Here is a 22,520-nt window from a genome sequence, read left to right on the forward strand (position 1 = left end):
GGAAAGAAAAAGGGAATGGAAAGAAAAAGGGAATGGAAAGAAAAAGGGAAGGGACAGATGAATATTTGATTGATACTGAATTTACTTTTTCAGTTTGAATGTTCAGTTGGGGGGATCAAATTAATGAACCATAAAAGAATGCTCATATAGGCCTTTTATGGATCAGAATACATCTAACTCATATCACTTCTAAAGAGGTCCTACCATTCAAAGGGAAGGTGGGTGTTCCAAAATATAAATGCAGACATAGGGCCAAAACATCAGATTTCTCCCTACCCCTAGATTTATAAAAACAAGCATATATACGTATAAGTCTCAGTGCCTATCTTCTCCCTATGGCTGTTTACTATGTGGTCTGAAGAAACACATTGCAGACATATTTTAATGATTCAAATGACATGCCACTCAGTTGTCATAATACTGTAAAAATATCTCCCTGATAGAACACTGAGATCTATATGAGCTATCCCATCTTAACTTGGATGCAGAACCCACATTAAATCCATAACACATAACATTTTATCTCTGCTTAGAAGTTAATGGAATCATAGAATCATAGAAAGGCTTGGGTTGGAAGGGAACTTAAAATCATCTAGTTACAACCTGTTGTCATGGGCAGGGACATATTCAATCAGACCAGGTTGCTCAAAGCTCCATCCAACCTGGCCTTGAACACTTCCAGGAATGGGGCATCCACAACTTCTCTGGGCAACCTGTTTCAATGCCTCACTATTCTCAAAGTAAAAGATTTCTTCCTTATGTCTAATTTAAATAATGGAGAAGACCAGTTCCACTGAGCATGACAGTATTTCTATCCAAGTGCTAAATATATCAGGGAGGGCAAAAATAACACTATAGTTCTTCAGATGGGAATTATATCCTGAAATATTCTCATTCGTAGTTTTGATAGATAAGAGCTGATAATTTTTATACTCTTTCTATCATAACTTATGTAACTAGATATTCTTATTTAATATATATTTCTAATCCGGTAAGTCTCTGTGGTACACAAGAGAGTGAAAGAGAAAAGGGTGTAAAATTATCAAGCAGAATTCTATTGGTTGATTTTACATTACTCTAAAAATTATTATTTTATCCCTGTGTTCCTTATTACTTCCATAAGAACCTTTTTATTATTATTATTGAAAGAAAGTTAAATGAGAATCCATGTTCACTTTTTAAAAATATTTATTACTTTGCATGACTTTTCAACTTAATTTTGTGTTTCTTCTGCACTAAGACATCATGCTATTTCTTATGACTTCTCAAATTAATTTACTCCATAAATATTTATTGCACTTTTAAATAAATATAATATTTTAATATTGTAAAATCAGGATCAAAAGAAAGTCTATTACTGGAATGTACGACCTCACTATTTAAGACTATTTAATTTTGTGGTCATTATTCAAACTTATAACTGATCTGATTAAATTCAAAACCAGTTGACTAAACCTCCATAAATCTTCAATACCTGATATGCCATTTTGATATGTTTATTTTATCACTTATAAGTTTTGTTTAAAGATGTAAATGGAGGAAAAGCCGTTAAAGGTACAGGCCAGAAGCCTCACATGAAATATATCATATATAAGAATCCTGTTGTTATTTATCTATGAATACTCCACCAAAAGAACAATACCATTCACACTGAAGAGGGGAAAGAGAAGAATGGGCTATACATCACCAGTAGGCCAAGACAGTAAAACTGATCAATCACATCAATAAATTTAGGCATCAAAACATGCATTACATTTTGCTTTTATTTTTTTTAATGTTCTAAACAATAAATGTTGCATCTAATGCTCTCTCTAAATTGCAATTCAACTAAATATAACTATGTATTTACATTTAGCTTTCTTAATCCATCACATACCTCCATAATGCTGCATAGACAACTGCTAGGGTGATCAAAGCCAAGCATGAAAGACCACTGCCTACTATTAAGGTCACTGAGGGTGTACCAGATGATTCCATGATCTGTAGGTTACAACAGACAACCATGAAGAAAAAACATCCTCTAGCAATTAAAAAAACAAGTTAAAAGAAAAAATGCAACTAAAACAAAATTATAAAAGCAGCCACATTGTCACAGACAGTTTCAGTAATACTACTTATGAAGCAGAAATCAACTTAGTTCCAAAACTGATCCATACATAACTCTGAGATCTGCCTAATACATTCCTCAGAGGCCTTTGAGCTTTAAAATGCCTTGTAATACCCGCATGATACTTTAAAAAATGAAGTAGTAATATTACAATGTAACAGGAGACTACGGCAGTAGTACAAGTTTAAATGACTCCCCAGTTAACACTAATTAAAAGATACATTTCTCTTGAGAAGTAGCAATATTTAGGATTGTGCATTAAACAAACAGCTTGGTTTCACTGTAATATATTAAAGATCATCCAGTAATTTGTCCCAGAATTTGATTCATGCTTGTTGCAGAATTACCAAACTTTCTGACTTTTAATAACTTTGACTTCAATCCACTATTCTCACATGCTTAATTTCCTTGAGCTCCTGATTGCCTAGAAGAAATGGCAGGATATCTATGGCAACAGTATCATAAGTCTTCCATTAAAAAAAGCCTCAAAATCAGAATTATTTCATTTGTACTCTGTGTACTAATACAAAATAAAAAAAAATGAATGACCTTGAAAACAAAATAGCTTTCCCTTCTAAAAAAGAAACTATTATCCTCAGATATCAGATCAGGTTTTTCCTCTGTAGGTATACGTGCTCAGGTCCTGAAATAGACATAGGTTTTGCTAATACGTATGGAAAAAATTTAGATCTAAAAGTTTGAAAGGATATTGTGCCTGGTTTACCAAAATGCTTTTTAAAGCTTTGGGGATGCATTGTAAATTACATTTATCAAGACATCTTTTGTCACCCAAATAGGAGATAAGACAGATGTACTTTTAGGCCAGATCTCAGGCAGTAAGTAGTATTTTATTTCAACCACTTTGTTCCAAACTGATTTACTTTGCTATTACAAAGATTCTGATTATACGCTTCCAAAAGCAGGAAAAAGAAATTATGCCTAGGCAGGATAACTTCACAAATATTTTCTTTTTAGCTATTTTTGCTTTCAGTAATACTGGCAGTGTCTACTTATACACTTAATGTCCCCTCTTTCTCATGAAAACTTCATTATTTTTCTACATAGAAAATTCTACTACATAGAAAATCTGTGCTGAAAATGCCCAATGCAGATCTGCAATCTGTTTAACTACAGTATCTAAGGTTTTCCTACCAAAAGCAATAATAAAGCCTTGTACATTCCCTTAATTGTTCAATACAAAAGTTTTCTACACATTTGCACCACAATTATAAGGCTTTCTCCGAAAAATTTATGGAGTTCGAGAGCATGCAAATTTCATGAGCAATTAGTTATATCACAGAATCTGGAATTCATTTATCTGAGACACTGTAGACACCAGGAGACTAACATTTGCCTACCTGCAATATTAAACAATTCCTCAATGCAACGTCTGCAATATACCTGAGAGGAAAGCTGGACCAGTTCCCCCTCCCCCCGCAGCCCTCCCCCCCACCCCCCGCATTGCCTTTTGCATTAAAACTGGGTTTTTTCCCCCCTTTGTTACTTACTATTTCTCTAGGTTGCTGAGCCAAAATGGCGAAGGTAGAGAGACGATCACATAAGCATTTCGTATGGGATGCATCGGTAAGCACAGTTTTACATCCCTGGGTGGACCAGGTTCCCAAAGAGTCGTTCCTGCAAAGGAGAGAGAAAGGAGGGGGTGGGGGGAAACGGGGGTAATTACGCCTGACGGCCGATTCGGTGAGGAGACAATGCAGTTCAGGCGCGGGGAGCGGGCGGTGGAGTTCCGGACAGCGGCGCGGTACTTGTTGTGGGGCAGCGCCGGGCCGGGCGGGGCGCGGAGCTGTCCGGCCCCGCGGTGCTGAGCGCCCGGCGCGCTGCGCTGCGCCGAGCCCCGCCAGCCGCGCCAGCAGCCGCCCCCTGCGCTGCCAGCCACCTCCGAGCCTCACCAGAGCACTGCGAAAAACTCATGGGGGAAGAGGGGGAGGCTTTTCCTCTCTCTCTCTCTTTTTTTTTTTTTCCCCTTTTCCTACCGGCTCTGTTCCTGGCCCTTTTGTAAGAAATGTGATGTTCGGTAGTTGCAGTGTCTTTTTTTGGTCCCTTCCCCCCCCTCCTTCCCCGGTGTGTGTGGCTAGGTCAAAAGCATGTGGTTCTCAAACGTCTGTCTGGGTTATGTCAGTTGGACCGTGAGATCTTCTGTTCTGACTGCTATTTTTGCTGAGGATTTGGGGTTTTTTTTTGGTTGTTGTTTTTAGCGACCAGCCTTAGAAATTTCACCCTGGAAACGGCAGCATCAGATGCCTCCAACTCTTGCCTCAGCTCCAGCAGAGGGGTGGATTTCAGTACAGCAGCACACATCACCAAAGAGACACACGAGTTCGCCCTCCAGACATCACTCAGTCAACTCGCCTTTCCCCAGCTCCCTCCCCCTTCTCGATTCTTTTTCTTGGGGTGGCAGCACCACTCTAACCCCAAGCCAAAGCAATCATTTGCTGGCACCTTTCACCAACCACTCTTAAACAAAACAAGATGATTAACACAGCCCCCGAATTCAATTAGACATTCAATATGCTAATACAAGGTCTGAAACCCACCCCAGCAGAACAATAAAAATGGTATCAACCCACGTTTTCTTTGTGCAAGCAAGGAGAAGGAGAGGGAGAGACAAAAAATCATCTCTCCTTTTTCCTGAACTGCCGGGGGGGGGGGGAGAGAATAATTTCTACAGGAAAAGGGGGTTGGTTTACACTAAAGCAAACATATTATCTTTACATATGTTATGTTTAGAAAACAACTGGGTTTCTTTCTTCTTTTTTTCTCCTCCTTCCATGTCCAAGGAGCAACTGCAGTGACTCTGCTGCCAGCAGCAGCGTGTGCGCTGTCAATTCCTGTCCATTTCACCTCAGGTCACTAAACGGCTTGAAAAAAAGGAAAAATGAAGGGGGGGAAGAAACAAGGTGGGGGAATAATAATTTCCAGTCCCTGTGACCACCCTTGTTTCACCTCTTCTGCCTTGACAACACACCTATGTAAGTGATTCTATATGCCAGGGCCCTCATGCAAAAGCAATTTGTTATCCCAAGCCTGCTCTCAGAGTGCAGTTCACCCCAGGCCACCTCAGCATTTTGTGCCACTAGTTTTTGAACACACTGGATGTAACCCCTACACACTATTGTCTTAGAAACAGAATCCTGTAATAAATGATACAAACAGTGACTGAGGGAAACAATTGAGAGAAAATCACCAGTTCTTCAATCCACTAAAGCGGTTTATTAGCTTTCCTTCGCAAATTGTGTCTTTCAGAGGGCTATAGGCTAAATCAACATCCACTTTGAAAAATATAGTTTTATATTCTAATTCGGAAGCATTATCTTCCGGATAACTTAAACAATTCAGTTTATTAGCGTTCCTGTCTCTTCTGTTATTGTGACACACAGTTAAGGCCAAATGAAATGCATTTATCTCTGCTGATTAAATATTAAGGATTGATAGCTTAAGAGAAATTGACATATTTTAAAACAAAAGGATGGTATTAGTCATCCTGAGAATAAGATTTAATAAATTGAATTCAGCCTATGCTGAAAAGCACTGGATGCAGAATACGTCCAGTTAGCACTAAATCCTTACAGATGGTGTCCAATGCATAAGAATTAGACAAGTTCTAATTATAAAAGGTAGACAATCACAGACACCAGTTTAGTCTAAAACAAAACATCTGTTACAATTATAACTATATTTAAATTAGTATAAACCATGGGCAGTCCAGCACGTTTTGGAGGCTCATTCTGTTCTTCAAGTCACTTGCACAAATACAAAATTCCAATCATACAGTAGCTGAGCCATAAATACACCACATATTTTGCAAAATGTTTTCAGTATTACTGAAAATTTCAGTATTGAAATGAAGAAAGTATTTTAAGTGGATTCAAAAATAAGGCAATGATTGACATGGCAGAAGCAGAGTCAGTCTAATATGGACACTTTTTAGATTTTATTGTTCATTTTTTTCAGTGATATACTTCAATTTCTTGCTTAACAGTACTGTGTTTGAATATGCAGCAGATGAAAATTCAGTGATTAAATATGTTCTTTCTCTCTTTTCTAACTGATGCAGTTCAAAAAAACCCCACAAAACCTCATTAAAAATATATATTTGTAGCCTGTTGAAATTATGACTGACAGAAGCTCCACAGAATGTTATACTAAGTCCATGAAGGAGATGGAGTAATGAACAGAACCAGAAGAAAAGGGTAACTGCAATGTGTTGCATGACGCTTATGCCAGCAGAACAGTAAATGCATGATTACCAATTCGCTCAGAGATGCTGGTAATTTTGACTTCTTGACATAAAGTAAGTATTTGGTTTTAGGTATAAAGTAAATAAGGAATGGAAATACTGAGTTAAAACTGTTATACTTAGTACCTCTCAATGCTACACTTTTTATGAAGTCCTCCATTTATGATCGGTCCCTCATGTAATGCAACTCTTCTGGGTCAGCCAGAATCTATCTCATATTTAGAAGTTTTATTCCTTTTTGGTGTGATTTTCTTTGACTATGTGTCTAACATTTAAGGTGATCATATGAATATGCAAAAGGGCACCTATTATTCCGGTGGATCTTTCTTGTTATGCAGAAAGCTATAAAGGAGTGACAGGTACTATTAACACATTCTATTTATATCAAGGGAAATTATTGAATTGAAAATATGTATCTAATATAGATGTAGGTTCATGCCCATTATTGGCAATTTTTGTACTTTTCTACTGAGCTACGGATGATTTAATCAACCTGGCAAAATTCCCATGATAGAATCAAAGGAATTCCCAAGAAGCATAGATTTACCATTGCAGATCTTGTGTCATCCTGCAGCTGAGGGAAGCAGGGGAAGTAGGGGAAAAATCCTAAGTAGGATGCAATTTGGGCCCTTGGTTCTGTGGTTAATATGGCATATGCACCATAAAACCCCTCAGCTCCAATATTTACCTGCGTGTGTGTCTTTCTCAGAGTAGTCTTACAGCTAGAGGAATGTTGTGGTGTCTTTTCAATAACCTTTCAGAGTTTAATATAAGCTTCTTAGTTCTAATCAAGATTGGGAATATACTATGCAACAAAAATGATAGCCAAATGATATACATAAAATTTTAATCATGTATGATATAGAAGAAAAAATGTGGATTTTACTCTTTGACAATGTTACATGCAATATTGCATTATAAATTAATTATGGTCACTACTGAAAATGATAATATGACTTTCTCCGATATTGCAAAGGAAATGTAGTTTATAGGACAGGAGCACTTCTGTAGAATAAAAAATTCATTCACGGACACAACTGCCAATCTGGCCAAGACTGATGACCAGGCCAGATTTGATATTCTAGCAATTACGTTTCCCTTATTTTGCAGTATTTTTCTTGGTCTCATGACACAGTTTGCCATTTACTATTTATTTGTTTAAAAAATTAATAATAAACATGTCTTACTAATTGCACTGTTTTGTTTACTTTAATATATTGATATATAAAAATCAGTTATGACTTTGTTATCAAACCCACTCAATAAAGGACTTCATCTCATATTGTACACTTTTTACCTTATTAGTTTATTTTGAAGAAATGTTTTTCAAATTAAAGATTTAATTTTTTTTTAGGAAGATTTTGTGAGACAAAGAAGAAGGAAGCTAACAACACTATTAACTACTTTTTTTCCCATATTGGCAACTAGTGATCCAAGTAGTTGCCTGGGTTTTGATCATCAGAAGCAAAGAGTTATCATCTTGCTATACATATATGATGGTAGCTCACTTGAGTAATTTCTTTGATGATTGATATCTGTGGTTAAAGCAGGATAAGAAAGCTTTTTAATCATTAAGTTACATTACTTAAATAACAGCTTCTTGCTGTTATTTAAGTATTTAATTACAGCTTTGGTGAAAGCAAACCACACAAAAGTTAAGAAATTATAATATTATTTCTGCTGGGATGATTTTAATTCTGTTTAATTCTTGAGTATGTATATTTTTATATAATTTTTTTTCTGTTCAACTAGGTGCTGTTTTTCCTTTAGGACAGACTTCGGTATTCCAACTCTATTCTCAGTAAAGAATGATATATAATGATGAGAAGCACATGAAAAGTGCAGATATCAGAATTTTTTAGCCTAGCAAAAGGTAAGAAAGAAGCTCATGGCCTTTATGAGTAGCAGACTACAGACATCACTGTGCCTGTTCAGGTGTGCTAGCTGGCACATTAGTGAAGATAAAGTCCTTCCAACACCTGCTTACTTCTTTACACCTGGACCTAAAATCCCAGGGAAATCAGAGGGAAGGCTCAACTGCAGGAGTCTCCTTTCAGTTGTGCATGTCCATATATCTGAGACATGACCTAATTCTTAGTATGCATAATTTTTTTTAAAAAAGCACAAAGAAAAGGTGGATGCAAACACACTTTCCTTAATAATGTCAAACATAAAGCTGCATTTTAAAAAAGTATTGTTTACCCTGAAATTGTTAATATGATTAACATTATGTCATTATGACCCAGGGCTTTCTTTCCCCTCACATAATTAGAAAATCCAACGTATTAAATAATGGAAATGAAAATAAATAAATTGGAAAGAAATAACTGCCTTATGACTACATGTCTAAAATACTTGAAATGTCCCAAAAAGGATGTCTGAATTTGTGTGGTATCAGAAAAAAAAGCTAGGTGATGAATATCTTATGACTGGATCTCCAACTAGAAAACTTCATTTTCATAAAGACTGAGGCCACTTTTTCTATTCAGGCATTGAATTGTTTATTTGTCCTCAATGATATATCTGTGAATTCCTTTTTTTGCCAAAGAAAGTAGAAATCTTTGAAAATTTAATTTTCTTGCTGATCTTTAGATCAAAAATAAATCCTATATGAATAATTCTTTTGTAAAACAAATGGGTATTGGGGGTGGAAACCAAGTTTTATTTTAATATGATTTAAACCAGATGAGATATTAAACCCTAAAAAGCAGGATTTGTAGCAGAGTCATTGTAGTTACAAGCATGCATTGTTAGATTAACTTTCTAATAATGTACAACTCACAGCAAAGTCCATGGGAAGGATCAAAAATTGCCTTGGTTACCCATTTGGCTGCTATATTCATGAAAAGGGGAGATATATGGAAGTGAGTATTAATGCTTGTGGTAATATTTTATTACTCTTTATACTTCCCCATCCAAACAGTTTAGGACATGATCTATCACACAATGTCTATGAACTGTGCTGTAATCAATAGTTGCCCCACTAATAGCATACTGCAAGTGTATCAATGTGTAAAATGGAAGGAAATTCCAAAGAAATTATATGTCAAAACCAGGGTGAAAAAAATACTAGAAGTTTCCTGCCTCCTACTGTATAGTTCCTGATTACTGGTCCTCTGTAATACTGCTATCACGCAGACTTATTATTAGAGGTATGGGATTCATCCATGTTTTTGAACAGCATCAGACAAATGACAATTGTTCAGCTCTATTTCTGTATCTTAAAAAGCCTAATGAATCAACATTTGAACAACAGCATTCTTCTGCCTTTCTCAAAATTATAGAGAAAAATCTCCTAAGAAGATGAGAATCCATGCACTAAAAACTGGAAGGAAACCAATCACTTTCTGTAGCTTTATCTATGTCTGACCCCGTAGAAGCTCTCAGAGAAGCAGCACAGAAGTACTGGGCATTCCTCCTGCGTACAAGGATGTTGGTGTCTGTTGAGAATTTATAAGAACTGTGTCTTTTTTCCTCATGGACCTCCAGAATGAATGGAGCAGACAAGGGGCCACACTTCCCTTCCAGGATATCTTGTCCCAAGATGATTTCCTAGAAACTACAGGAAGCAAAGTTCTTATTGAACTCAACCAGACTTACTGTGTCAAATTAGTAAACCATACTATTTGTGATTCTGTGTTCATGAAACTTCCTATTGAACTGGATCACACTTTACAGTGTTTAAGCAGTAAACCATTTTATTTGTGAATCTGTTCATGAAAGTTCTTATTGACCTTGACCAAATTTCTGGTGTTGAACTGGCAAACCACACAATTTGTGAATCTGTGATTGAGAAGGAGACCCACACTACTGATGCATCTGGGATTTTAGTGAATGCACTGGGCTTATATTTCTGAATTGGTTATAAGCAGAAATAAAGCCTAGCTGCACCCAGCCCCTCTGATCTCTGAGGACGAGCTGGAAAGTAAAAGGTTTTATTTTCTACAAAATTTCTACACTCTTAATGCAGCACACCCGTCACAAAATCAGTAAAATCTTTCATGTTATTTTGTTTAGACTATAAATAAATATGTAGATTTATGATGAACTAAGGAAAAATTGTCATGCAGTGTCTTCCAATTGATCAACCTACAAAATCTTTCACACTGTACTATTACTCACAGGGCCTCCTAGCAAAAAGGAACCTTGTAAATTGTATATTGCCAGGGGCTGGGAAAGATTAGGAGCTCAGAAGTTTATCCTGGAAACTAAGAATGTTAAAGCCTGGGTGACGGTTGTAGCTACTGTTAATATTTCTTTCAAATGACAGGCAATAAAGCATAGTATTGTTAGTTCAAGTTTCAAGGCCAGCTACGATCAGCAGTGAGAGGAACAAGTGTGAAACAAAATTGAGGGGAAGAAAAGCAGCTGGGCTTCCACCAGTGTTACTGTTACAACATCCTATGCTATCCTAGATTGAAAAGACAGATAAAACTAAAACCAGTACATGTCCAGCCTCCTCAGAGTGTGCTTTGGATTAGGCTCCAGAGATACCAATTATAATGAAGGGAAAAAGTTAAGACACAAAATGAGAATGGCAGAAGCAAATATGTTTACTGGTCAGGCACTGAAATGATGCTCATTGCTCTGGTGACGCATGAGAGAGCTGAGCTCTCCTTCAGAGCTAGATGTTCACACACTACCTTTCAAAATCTAGAGTTAGGTTCCCCTCAAAGATTGACAGTGGAGAGTCTCCCTTTTATCTAACAGCTCAATGGTTCTGAGATAGAAGAGATTAATTCCATTTTCTGCTCTGCATGAGGGGTGTTGAATAGGTACAGATTTGCAGTGGATGACCTAACCCCAAACTATAGCACATTCGAGTTTGAGAGTACTCTCATTCCTTCTTGTTGAAGCAGAATTATGTAGAACTACAGAGGTAAAGCAAAGTATGGATTTTGTAGCCACATTGCAAGAAGACGGGGATTGGCACCCGCATTTCAGTTCCTGCTTCTTTCAGTGTTACTTAGTCTGCAGATTGAGCATTCAAACATCAGTATTACACGTTGTCTGAAGATCCTCAGGTTTCATACTTGTTCTTTCATATCTTAGTTGCATGACTAAGAACCCTCCTAGTTGTCAGCATCTCCTCCCCTGTATCTTGTGATACCACCTGCTGCTCTTACGCAATCCTACTGTGTATCCTACAACAGTTACCCGTGGGTTCTCTGAAGAACATGCTGTGGAGTCATGGCAATTGGAGTTAAATTGTCTCAGTGTACAATTTTAAAGAAAGAAGTAAAGACCTTTTCCTGTCGCCTTGCACTTTGAAAACAAACTTAAGTCAGACTGAGATAAAACAAACAATCAATAAAAAAAAATAGGAGACAGTTACAAATGTGTATAAGATAAAAATAATAATAAAAAAGAGAAACAAAATAAGACAAAAATAAACAAAGAGGAATAAAATAAACTGACATTTGCTCTACTGACATGGGGATGATGTCAGCAGTATGTCTCCTCTTTTATCCAGTTGTTATTATGCAAGATTTCCTAAACATTCAGTTTATAAAGAGTTCTATTTTCTCTATATGTTAGGGCTCAGGTTATGTCCTTTTTCTTGTGTAAGGCACTTGCTTTTTATAACGAATCCTTTTTTGTAAGTCCTTCCCAGGAGCCTAAACAGATCTAATCTGTTTTTCTTCAAATGCATTGATTTCTTTCTTATTTGGGAGATAATCTAACCACCCCTTTTAATTAAAATAAGTATTCTATTTCTTCCTTAGAGATGTCTCTTTGTTAGATCAGATGTTATCTTGTGTACCTGACTGGCCAATTAACGACTGCTTCAATAAGAGTAATCCTTATCTCCCTATTCTCTCTTTGGTGAATCAGCCAGCATCCTGACTGAACCTTCACCAAATCTTTTATTGGTTATCAGGCCACACATTAAAAACACATTTGATACAAATACCTCAGTAGGACAAAGGCATATAGCTTGCTATTGGCTTCCGACCGAGATCAGAGACATCATAATAAGCCATTTTGAGGTGAGAGTTGTAGTGACTGATGCTTAACATCTTCAGTTGGGTATCTTTTCTTCACTGAAAACCCTAACTACAATATGCAGATTGTCCCTTTCAGACAATCAATATTTACTTATGATATGAAAGAATAGGATTAATGGTGAATAGAGGGAATTAGAGAAGCTTCCTTACTCCAAAATGCCCTACAGCCTGGAGATTTCATTCTTACAGCCTGGAGGTTTCATTCTTACAGCCTGGAGATTTCATTCTTACAGCATGGAGGTTCATTCCTGCTGAAAAAGTTCTTAATCTTGCAGTGATGAGACCTCACCTTGGCCTCATCCTGTCCTAGGTGAGCTTTGTAACTATTGAACTATTGGACAAAAAAACCTGTAGTATAGGTCTTCATATGTGTGCTGTCCACATTTTATGTATCAGCCAATTCACTGTTAAGTAAAGGCCACAGTCAAGAATGATCGAGAGATGAGCTTCTAGTTAAGGCTAGCATTTAAGTTAATGGTAAGGTTCTCCTGGGCATGTTAGAAGAAAGACTTGGTGGCCAAAACAGCTTCACATAAAACTCATAAGAACCTCTGGATTTAGGATTCTCTGGAGTTGTATAGTGACTGGAATAGAGGTCTCCCAAAGTCCATTAAGGACTGAGTGGCAGGTATCTCCCTAATTCATATAATAACTGAAACTTAATTAAAATGTGGCACTGCAGCAAATCTGAGCACGCAGTTGAGATGCAGTGACTTTGTATATCCCCAGCTAGTGTGGAATGTAATGCAATCGAGATAAATAAAAAGCTTTCTCATAGTTTTTATTATCTGGTTAAAAACTGAAACTAAAGAACCCAGATGTTGCTAAAGCTGACAGATGTAAGATACATGAAAACTCTATAATACAGAGAGCTAACTTCTATGACGCTATAAGGTAATACATCTTTCTTGTCTTAACAATTTTCACTTTTATTTTAAGACGTGGGAAAATCGCTGTGGTTGTGGAGTCAAATGAAGCCAAATACAGATTTAGGAAATGGAGATTCTCTTGTTTAAAGAAAAACAAGATGGAAGACACACCTCCTTAGTGTATACTTTAGACTCTTCTAAGCTGGTCTTAGTCCTGACATTCCTGTCTTTCAGTAAGGTTTATTACCTTAAGACTTATTATTATGTCTGCTCAGCTCCCAAACTAAAAATGGTTTGAATGTAGTCTCTTCAGAGTCCAGCTATGTGAGCTACTGCTGATCTGAATCTTTCCGAGTGATTGTATTTACCAACCAACTGCCCAGTAAGGTAAACTACAGCTAACTGACATGGTTTTTAATACCACTTCACATTTGTGTGATGGTAATGTTGCCTTAAAAAAAGCCAGCTGATGATGATAATCTGGACATAACAACTAAAATTTTCCGCTGTGGTTTTGGCAAGGTGTGCCTACTACAGTGGCTGGAAGAAGGGTACGTGCATCACAAAATATGAAAGCAGATGCTTCCATATTTCATCGGGAAAATGCTGGGGAAAGAATGACAGTCTGCACTGTGCCATGTCTGAACAGTGAACTTTATGTACCAGGGATTGTGCCGACTCAATAATAAAAGGGCATGTGTTTCAGGGGAGGCTCTGTGGTCCACAAAGTCCAGTGGATTCTGTGGACATGCTTCAAATTTGATCTGCCCATGTACAATATGTCTGATGCATTCACAACGCAGCACACAATTTGCATCTGCAATGATCAGATATCTAGAATTGCCAGAGAAATTTGCTACATTGAACAGTGGCCACACAGGATTTAAGTCCTCTTACTCCTCTGGTAAATCCATTTCTGCTATTCTCACGCCAGCTAGATTGTGTGTTTAGACAAATGTGACTGCTGGCATTAAAAACTGAATAAATTGGTTAAGAGGTTGGACAAGTGCTTTTATTTCACAGTCTAAAAAAAGGGGATAGAAAAGGTGTTGGGGAGTATATGCCTTAACTAGATGCAAAAGAAAAGGTCTGTCTGAACAACAATTACTAGCCTATTCACTTTCTTCCATCTCCTGACAAAATTTTTGTTTCTCTGTATCTTCTTATGGGAAACAGCACAAGAAGAATCCCCAGTACTCTGCAGGTGCAACAGTTGTAGCAATGGGCTTGTCTTCTGTCAAGTGACAAAGCTGGTATAGTCTTCAGCCTTCAGTTATGGTAAAAGAGACTGAAAAAAGTGTCCCACAATAATCAATGTTAATACACTAATGATCTACCCACATTATACAGCTTTCAACCAAAAGCCTTAAAACAGAGACAGACAGTGTCATCCTGAATTTCAACATAAGGCAGAGATCATCCCTAGGACTGAAAGCCAAAATAAAAATGTGAAGGTAAAGTATTTCTAGGTTTAAAAGAAAATGCTACCAAATACAGGGCTATATTTATTTCCTTCTACCTCTACATGGAGGTCTCATACACTATTTTTGATGCTTACATTATATCAGGTCATTTATCATATGGAAAATATATGTAACTAAAACATATACAGTAAAGTTATTCAGTTAATGTTGCAGTTTTTGCAGACTGGAATCAACTCTCATTGGCATGAAAGGCATATCTCAAGATGTCTGTCTGTCTCTCTGTCTCTCTGTCTCTTTGTCTCTCTGTCTGTCTATCTGTCTGTGGTGTGTCACATAGATGTGGCATGCTTTAGTTGAAAACTCCAAAGCTGAAATGCCTTTCCCTTCAGTCAGATATAGTGTTGCAAGCAAAAACTGCTACAGCATCTTCCATTTTGAAGTAATTTGCTTTCTGTTATGTTCTCACACTATTTGATGTTTTTAAAGTGCAATAAATAAAGAATACAATTAATTTAGATTACACTACTTGATCTGAATTATATACAGACTACTTAGTACATGAAGCTTATTAGCTAGAATATATCTCCTAGAAATTACATAATGAGAGCAATTGCAATAATCATCTGTGCATATACAGTATTCAGGAAATGTCATGAATCCACTTCATGTCAGTGCTTGCTGTATATTGATTGGACCTGTCAACTTCAATGGAGTATCCTCAGTATAACTCACATCAGAACCTGGCACTATATTTTGATCTCTCAGACAGCTAAATGATATCTAAAATTACATATAAGCAAACATCTTTCTATTGACTATGCATTGGAGAAAAGTTATGTGTATATTTTAATTCAAAGATGCTTCAGCATGTCAAGCACATGATGTGTTCTTAAGTTATATTAGTTTTCTGCAGGGCTTTGGAAATAGCAAAACAGAAAATATGACTGTGCCACTAAAAAAGTCTGCGGTATGCCCACATTTCGAATGCAGCATGCAGTTCTGATCTCTTCCTAACAAACAGATCTAGTGGAACTAGAGGAATCTCTGGAGGACATGGGACAGCTTCTATAAGGTAAGTCACTCCAGTCTGGGTAAGAGGTGGTCAAGGGAGGTCTGATAAGGTCTGTAAGATTGCCATGGTGAAAATGAACCAGAAATGGTTGTTAGTCCTTGTCATATAAGATCTAAAGGTATTAAATGAAATTATTAGGCTGCATATTTAAAACAAACAATAGGAGGCATTTTTTTCTCTCAGGGCATAGTTAAACTGTGGAAATCATCGCCACAGGAGGTTATAAATGACAGAAGATTATGCTAACTGAAAGAGTGATTAGACAAATTCATAGGCAAAAAATTCTTTTAAGGCTACAGCATCCAAAGATAAAAAATCTGACTGTACACCACAAACCTGTTGGAATTTAGGAGGCATACCAGTAGAATATCTACTAAATAAGTATCTTGCTATTAAGCACTCTTCTAGGCATTTGTTAACAGGCTCTGTGGCAGGCAGGATGCTGGGGCTAGAGTAATCTTTTGCCTGTTCAGCCCAGCTTATAGTTTAATTTTTATTCCTGGTTTAAAGGATTTGTTTTCAAATGAATTGCATTTCACTTTTCTGGTTGTTTCACACTGCATATGTGTTGCTGAGGTAACCATCTCCACTGCTAGTACGATCAGCAGTGGAGCACTCCGGCGCAGTGCATAGTGGGGTTTCCCAAACCAGGGGAATCTCAAGGGAGTGGAGAGCACTGCCAGGAACCCACGGCTTGTGTGGCAGTGGCTGATCAGACCTGGGCAGGGCCAGAAGCAAAGGCGGCCAAGCCCCCCACACCTATGAAAGAATCCCTTAGGGAGCACTGTCAGCCAGGGCATGGCATGGCAGTCGGTGCAGAAGGGCATGCAGGAAGGGCACTGAAGCCCTGCAAGCTCAACCAGGAAGCAATGGCATTCACCTGTCAGAAAGCCACAGTTTCTCTAAGCTCTGCACCCAGCATGACTGATGCAACTGCCAAGACAGTGCTCTGAGTGGAACACGCTGACACCCAGGTGAAAAAGCTGCAGGGTGTGCCCTGCAGCAAGGAGGAGTGAGCACACCTGTGGGAGGTGTACCCAGGTAAAGGAACTCCTCTGCTTAGTGACAGAGCTCCAGGAGGAGGTGAATAGGTTGAGAAGCATCAGGAGCTGAGAAAGAGCGAGCAAGACTACTGGAATTCCACCCTATTTTCCCTGGGACAGGCCCAATAAGCAGACAGGATGCATGATATGGAGGATTTCCTGTCCTCTCTTCCCCCGGTAGAACACATTGACTTAAGGGATAGGGGGCAATGGCAATAAGTTTTTGCCTAGTATAGCAGGCACATCTCCTCTGTGACTTTCCAGGTGCCCTGGTATAATAGGTATGAGGCTATGCAAGGAAATGTTAAAGATGCAGGAGCAGGCCACCACCATGTGCCAAAAAACATACTGGAGGGGAAGAAGACTGGTCAGTCTGAACAGAGAGCTTTGGTTGGAATGCAGGGTAAAAAAGAAAGGGAAAGAAGAGGCAGGCAACTCAGGAGGACTACAAGGATGTCATGAGGTTACACAGGGAGAAAACTAGAAGGGCCAAGGCCCAAGTAAAAATTAATCTGGCTTCTGCTGCAAAAGACAACAGAAAAAGTTTCTATAAATACATTAACAACAAGGAGAATCTCCATTCTTTACTGGATGCAGAGAGAAACAGAGTAACAAAGGGAAAATATCCCAGCCAAAACCAGGACAGGTATTGAAATGCCTTCTTTGTCTCAGTCTTCCATAGTATGACCAGTTGTTCTCCAGGTACCCAGACTCCTGACCTTCAAGACAGGGACAGGGAGCAGAATGAAGCTCCCATAATACAAACAGAAAGGGTCAGTGATCTGCTACACCACTTAGACACACACAGGTCTATGGGGTCAGATGGGATCCACCGAGGAGTACTGAGGGAGCAGGCAGAAGTGTTCACCGAGCTACTTCCAATCATTTACCAGCAGTCCTGGCTCACCAGGGAGGTCCCAGATGAAGCTGGCAAATGAAACATCCAGTTACAAGGAGGACCAGAAAGAGGATCCAGAGAACTACAGGCCTGTCAGCCTGGCCTTGGTGCTGGGGAAAGCAATCATCCTGATGCTGGGAGCAGATCATCCTGAGTGCCATCACACAGCATGTATAGGGCAACCAGGGGATCAGGCCCAGCCAACATGGGTTTAGGAAAGGCAGGTCTTGCTTAACCAACCTGATCTCCTTTTGTGACCAGGTGGTTACAAAAGTGGATGAGGAAAAAGCTGTGGATGTAGTCTTCCTGGACATTAGTAAGGCCTTGGACACTGTCTCCCACAGGATTCTCCTGCACTTGGGTCACAACAACCCCATTCAGTGCTACAGGCTTGGGGTAGAGTGGTTGGAAAGCTGCTCAGCAGAAAGGGACTTGGGGCCGCTGGTTGACAGCCACCAGAACATGAGCCAGCAATGTGCCCAGGTGGCCAAAAAGACCATTGGCATCCTGTATCAGAAACAGTGTCCAGGAGGTCCAGGGCAGTGATTGTCCCCTTGTACTCGGCACTGGTGAGGCCACACCTCAAATCCCATGTTCAGTTTTGGGCCCCTCACTATAAGAAAGACATTGAAGTGTTGGAGTGTGACCAGAGAAGGGCAACAGGGTTTGTGAAGGGTTTGGAGCACAAGTCTTCCGGGTAGTGGCTGAGGGAGCTGGAGTTTTTTAGCCTGGAGAAAAGGAGACTCAGGGAAGACCTCATTGCCCTCTACAGAACCCTGAAAGGAGGTTGCATAGAGGTGGGAGTCAGTCTCTTTTCCCAAGTAACAAGTGACAGGACAAGAGGAAATGGCTTCAAGTTGCACCAGGGGAGGTTTAGATTTGACATTGGGAAAGATTAGGTTTGTCAAGCACTGGAACAGGCTGCCCAAGAAATGCACTCACCCTCCCTGGAGGTATTTGAAAGATTTGTATATGAGGCATTTACAGACTTGGTTTAGTGGTGAACTTGGCAATGCTGTGTTAACTGTTGAACTCTATGATCTTAGAGGTCTTTTCCAAGCTGACAAATTCTATGATTCTATCATTCTGTATGCATATTAAGCCCAAAACATAGTGCTGAGACAGCAGTATCTTAGCTGAGCCTCTATATAATGTTGAGGTGCAATGACATCCTAAACTTACACATTAAATTTCTTGGCATCACATAAGTGGACATTGACCAGAATGAAATCTTTATTGCTTTGCATTAATATTTTATCTAAAACGAGAGAGAATTTCTTATGTCCTAAATTTTATAGTGTAGAATTGGGACAAGTGTATTCACATCCTGAAATATATTACAGTATTCTATTGAGATACGTATGTGTATATACATCTTAGACATCCATAGTGGATGTTGCAATAGTGATACTTGTTATTTTATCTCATCTGATTTTGATACACTTCTTAAGGACTACTTTTAGATTTACCCCAACAATGACTTCATACTTTTTATTCTGTGCACGATCCTAACTGTTAAGATTGTTTAAGCAGAAAAATATTTACTGCTTTTTCTTCATGACGTTGCCTTTCTCTATATAAAATTACACCTTCTGACCCTTAAAATGGTCAAGTTTTAATCCCAAGCCAGTAACATCTACTCTGTATTTAAAAATGTCACTGCTTTTAAGTCCAGTACCTCGTAGTCCTGCAGGGCTAGAGGCAATAACTTGTAAAGGGACAAATTCTCAGCTTTGCAATTGGACTCACAGACCTTGCATCTAACCCTGCAGGGCTGTCAGCTATCAAACTTTGAAGTCATGACATTTTAAAGAAAAAGTACGGAGGAGTTATTTTATAGGAACAGAAAACCGTTTTTAGCTCACTTCAGAAAATTTTTATTGAGGTTCCTTGCCCTATGCTTTTAATGAGTCAGATATCTAGTTTTACAGGTGGATACATATGAAAATAGTACTGGTAAATGCTTTAAAGAGTAACTTTTTCTAAAGGTTATATTTTATAAACTCATGCAAATATGTAAGCACTTTTGGAAAAATGGAGAAATGAAACACTCAAGGTCAGAAATACAGAAACAATGACCTTAGCTGCAACTTTTCTTGTATTTTAATGTCTAATATCTTTTTATCTTTCAGGTCATCTTATATTAAAACTAATTAAAATGATTTCAGCATTAGTTGAATTAAACCATCCTTCATTTTCAATGATATGTTAATTAATACCAATATGTAGTACAATGCAAACTGGAATTTCCTGCAGATTCCAGTTATAAGAACACTCACACCAGTACTTTAATTCTTGATGAGATGTTAAAAAAGTCTGCTTCAGAAAAATGTTAACTCGCTTTAAAACTGCAAATATTTGACAGCTCCGTAATTCTAAGTTTCACAATTTCCAATTTTGAGCTCACTTAAATATAAAAAAAATAATAGAAATTAACAGATTTTAAACAGAATTAATTCTACCTCTGCTGAACTTATTTTCTTCAAAGTCTGGGTTATTTTTAACTTCAGCAATTTTAACTCTGGAATAACTTTCTGTGACAAAGTTATTTTAAAATTCAGGTTTTTAGTGTAGGAAATAGAATTCAGAAATACCGTAATCCATTGCTTTTCTAAGACCATGGTTCAGCATAATATTTAATATGTCTATAAGTTCATGTACCAGCGATTTCAGCAGATTTACTCATATACACAAAGGCAATCACATGCTCAACTTTCTTGTGAAATCACAGTCATTTTCATCTCAGAATCACAAAATATCAATGAATTAAAATTCAAAATAGGTCTTTAAAGTAAGGATCACTGGTCACATATTCTGGATGGCAAAATACTATGCTGCTGTACTAGATAATCAGAGCAGATTTGTCTTTAATTTTAATCCTAATCATCTTTTAAAAATTTAAGTTCAAATAATGGATCTTCATAGTATCAGTATAATTTCTATCAATAATGTAAATTATAATTAATTATTAAACTCAGAATACAACCAATACTGTAAATAGATTTATGTTACTTCAATAGCTTCTTGCAACAATTTGCAGAATTAGGAATCAATTCCAATTTGATTACAAGTAATAATCATAATCATAGAAACAGGCCTCTCTATCAAAACATGTTTTAGAGGCCCCTCTGCACATGTAATGTAATTCCCTTATCAGCCTCTCCTCTCCAATTTCTAAAAGAAAAATGACTGATAATACATCTTTCCATTTCCATGATCTAGAACTATTTGGCTTGATGTTTCTCAAATGCTACAGTTCCTAAGAGAAGTCAAATGAAGTCTAGAGCACATGTACAAGGTCATGAATATGACTTGCGCTGAATATCCAGGAAAAGACTCCCCTTTATTTATTTGTTGACAATATCAATAGGCAATTAAATATTTGCTAGTAGTTTTAAAAAATGTTTCTTGTTAAGCCAAGTTCATGTAACGCTGTCCCACTAAATTTTCACTCATTACTCTTCAATGTCATCAGGAAAGGTACATTTAGTGGAAGAAATCCTGGTACAAGTCCTGGCAGAAGTCATTAGACTGCAAGAAAGATCATGCTGCTGTACTTTCTACCTGGATACTGTAGTTGTTCCATGAGTGAAACCATGTGAAACTCATGAAATGTTTCACTGCCCACATGAAACTGTTTGACGGGAGAGAGTTCCTCAGAAGTACCTATTAGAAAAATGAATGCTTACAACTGAGAGAAAATACTATTGACGCAGCGGCTCTTGTACTACCTATACTGTAAAAGTGAGAATTGTGGCATGAAAGGTAGGGCTTATTGACAGGGCATTGCTGGGGATACAAGAATGGCAAGGCAGCTCAAGAAGGACCACGATCTGGAGCAGCCAGGAGGAAAAGAAACACTGCATTACTTGAGATGGGTGTCAGGAAAAAGGGAAGCTTATTGCATAATGCCTCTGTGCATATTGCGCTTATTCCGTCCAAGAAATTCTTTTATGTCTGCACATAGCAGATGGCACTTTAATTAAAAGTTCTGTAAACTTTCCCAAAACACCTTTGCAATTTCTGTGTTCAGCATGTTTATGTACCTCCCCCAGAAAATTAACAGGTTTTCAAATATTTTACCCTCATTTAACAATGATGTATGTCAACTTCTGGTCCACAATGAAGGACAAACCCAGCACTACCTGCATGATGTTAATACATGTTTTGCTTGAGCCTGTAGTAACTGTGGTGTATACAAAGTGTGATGGCAAAAGTGAGGAATGGGATAAGAACATGAGGGAAAATTGTCTTGGGCATGAGGAATAAATATTTAGGGGGTTTTGATAAATAAGGCTTCTGCTTGCAATTTTATTACAAGCTTATGTTGCAGAAAGTCATATTGATTCATACACTACACTAGAAAATATTTTAAAAGAGCAGTGAATAGGATTTGATCCCAAATAATGGAAAACAGGTGCGTTTGTAAGTACAATACTTTCCTCAAAACACTTAATTTCTGGTTTAAAAGTAAATTGACGTAGTCTTTTAATCAACTTTGTAAAAATTACTTTAGAAATAAATGTAAAGACTAAAAAACCAGCTGCAATATTAGGCTTTATTGATGCTTAAAAAAATAGTCTGCCTGTAAATCTTGTGTTTTCCTCTTGAAATTTACTTGTTTACATAGTATTTTTGTTCCTTGAATTGACAAAGGAAACCTTGACAAGACACATTACTGTTCACAAAACTGAGAATCTGAGCATTCACACAGTTGTGTACGCAATGTTATACTTGTAGATAGTCCCATTTTTAGGTATTTAAGTCCATGAAGAATCTGGTTCTAATGCTACCATGTATATAATAAAAGGGTGTTTTTGACAACTGAAAAGCAAATGAGG

The 22,520-nt window shown here is 37.8% G+C and overlaps 1 protein-coding gene across 9 annotated transcripts in view; it reads right to left on the reverse strand.

Annotated features, from left to right (window-relative positions):
* ADGRB3 (adhesion G protein-coupled receptor B3) overlaps positions 1–22,520 on the reverse strand; it is a 478,342-nt gene that overhangs the window by 103,707 nt on the left and 352,115 nt on the right. For all 9 annotated transcript variants that reach the window (XM_027698015.1, XM_027698043.1, XM_027698023.1 and 6 more), the window contains 2 exons: positions 3,616–3,742; positions 1,877–1,980 (listed from right to left, as the gene is read on the reverse strand). In XM_027698015.1, coding sequence (XP_027553816.1) covers positions 1,877–1,980; positions 3,616–3,742 — 231 coding nt within the window. The remainder of the gene's footprint in view (positions 1–1,876; positions 1,981–3,615; positions 3,743–22,520) is intronic.

This window comes from Neopelma chrysocephalum, unplaced genomic scaffold, assembly GCF_003984885.1.
Source record: "Neopelma chrysocephalum unplaced genomic scaffold, ASM398488v2 Primary Assembly neopelma1_23b, whole genome shotgun sequence".
Classification (NCBI taxonomy): Eukaryota; Metazoa; Chordata; class Aves; order Passeriformes; family Pipridae; genus Neopelma; species Neopelma chrysocephalum.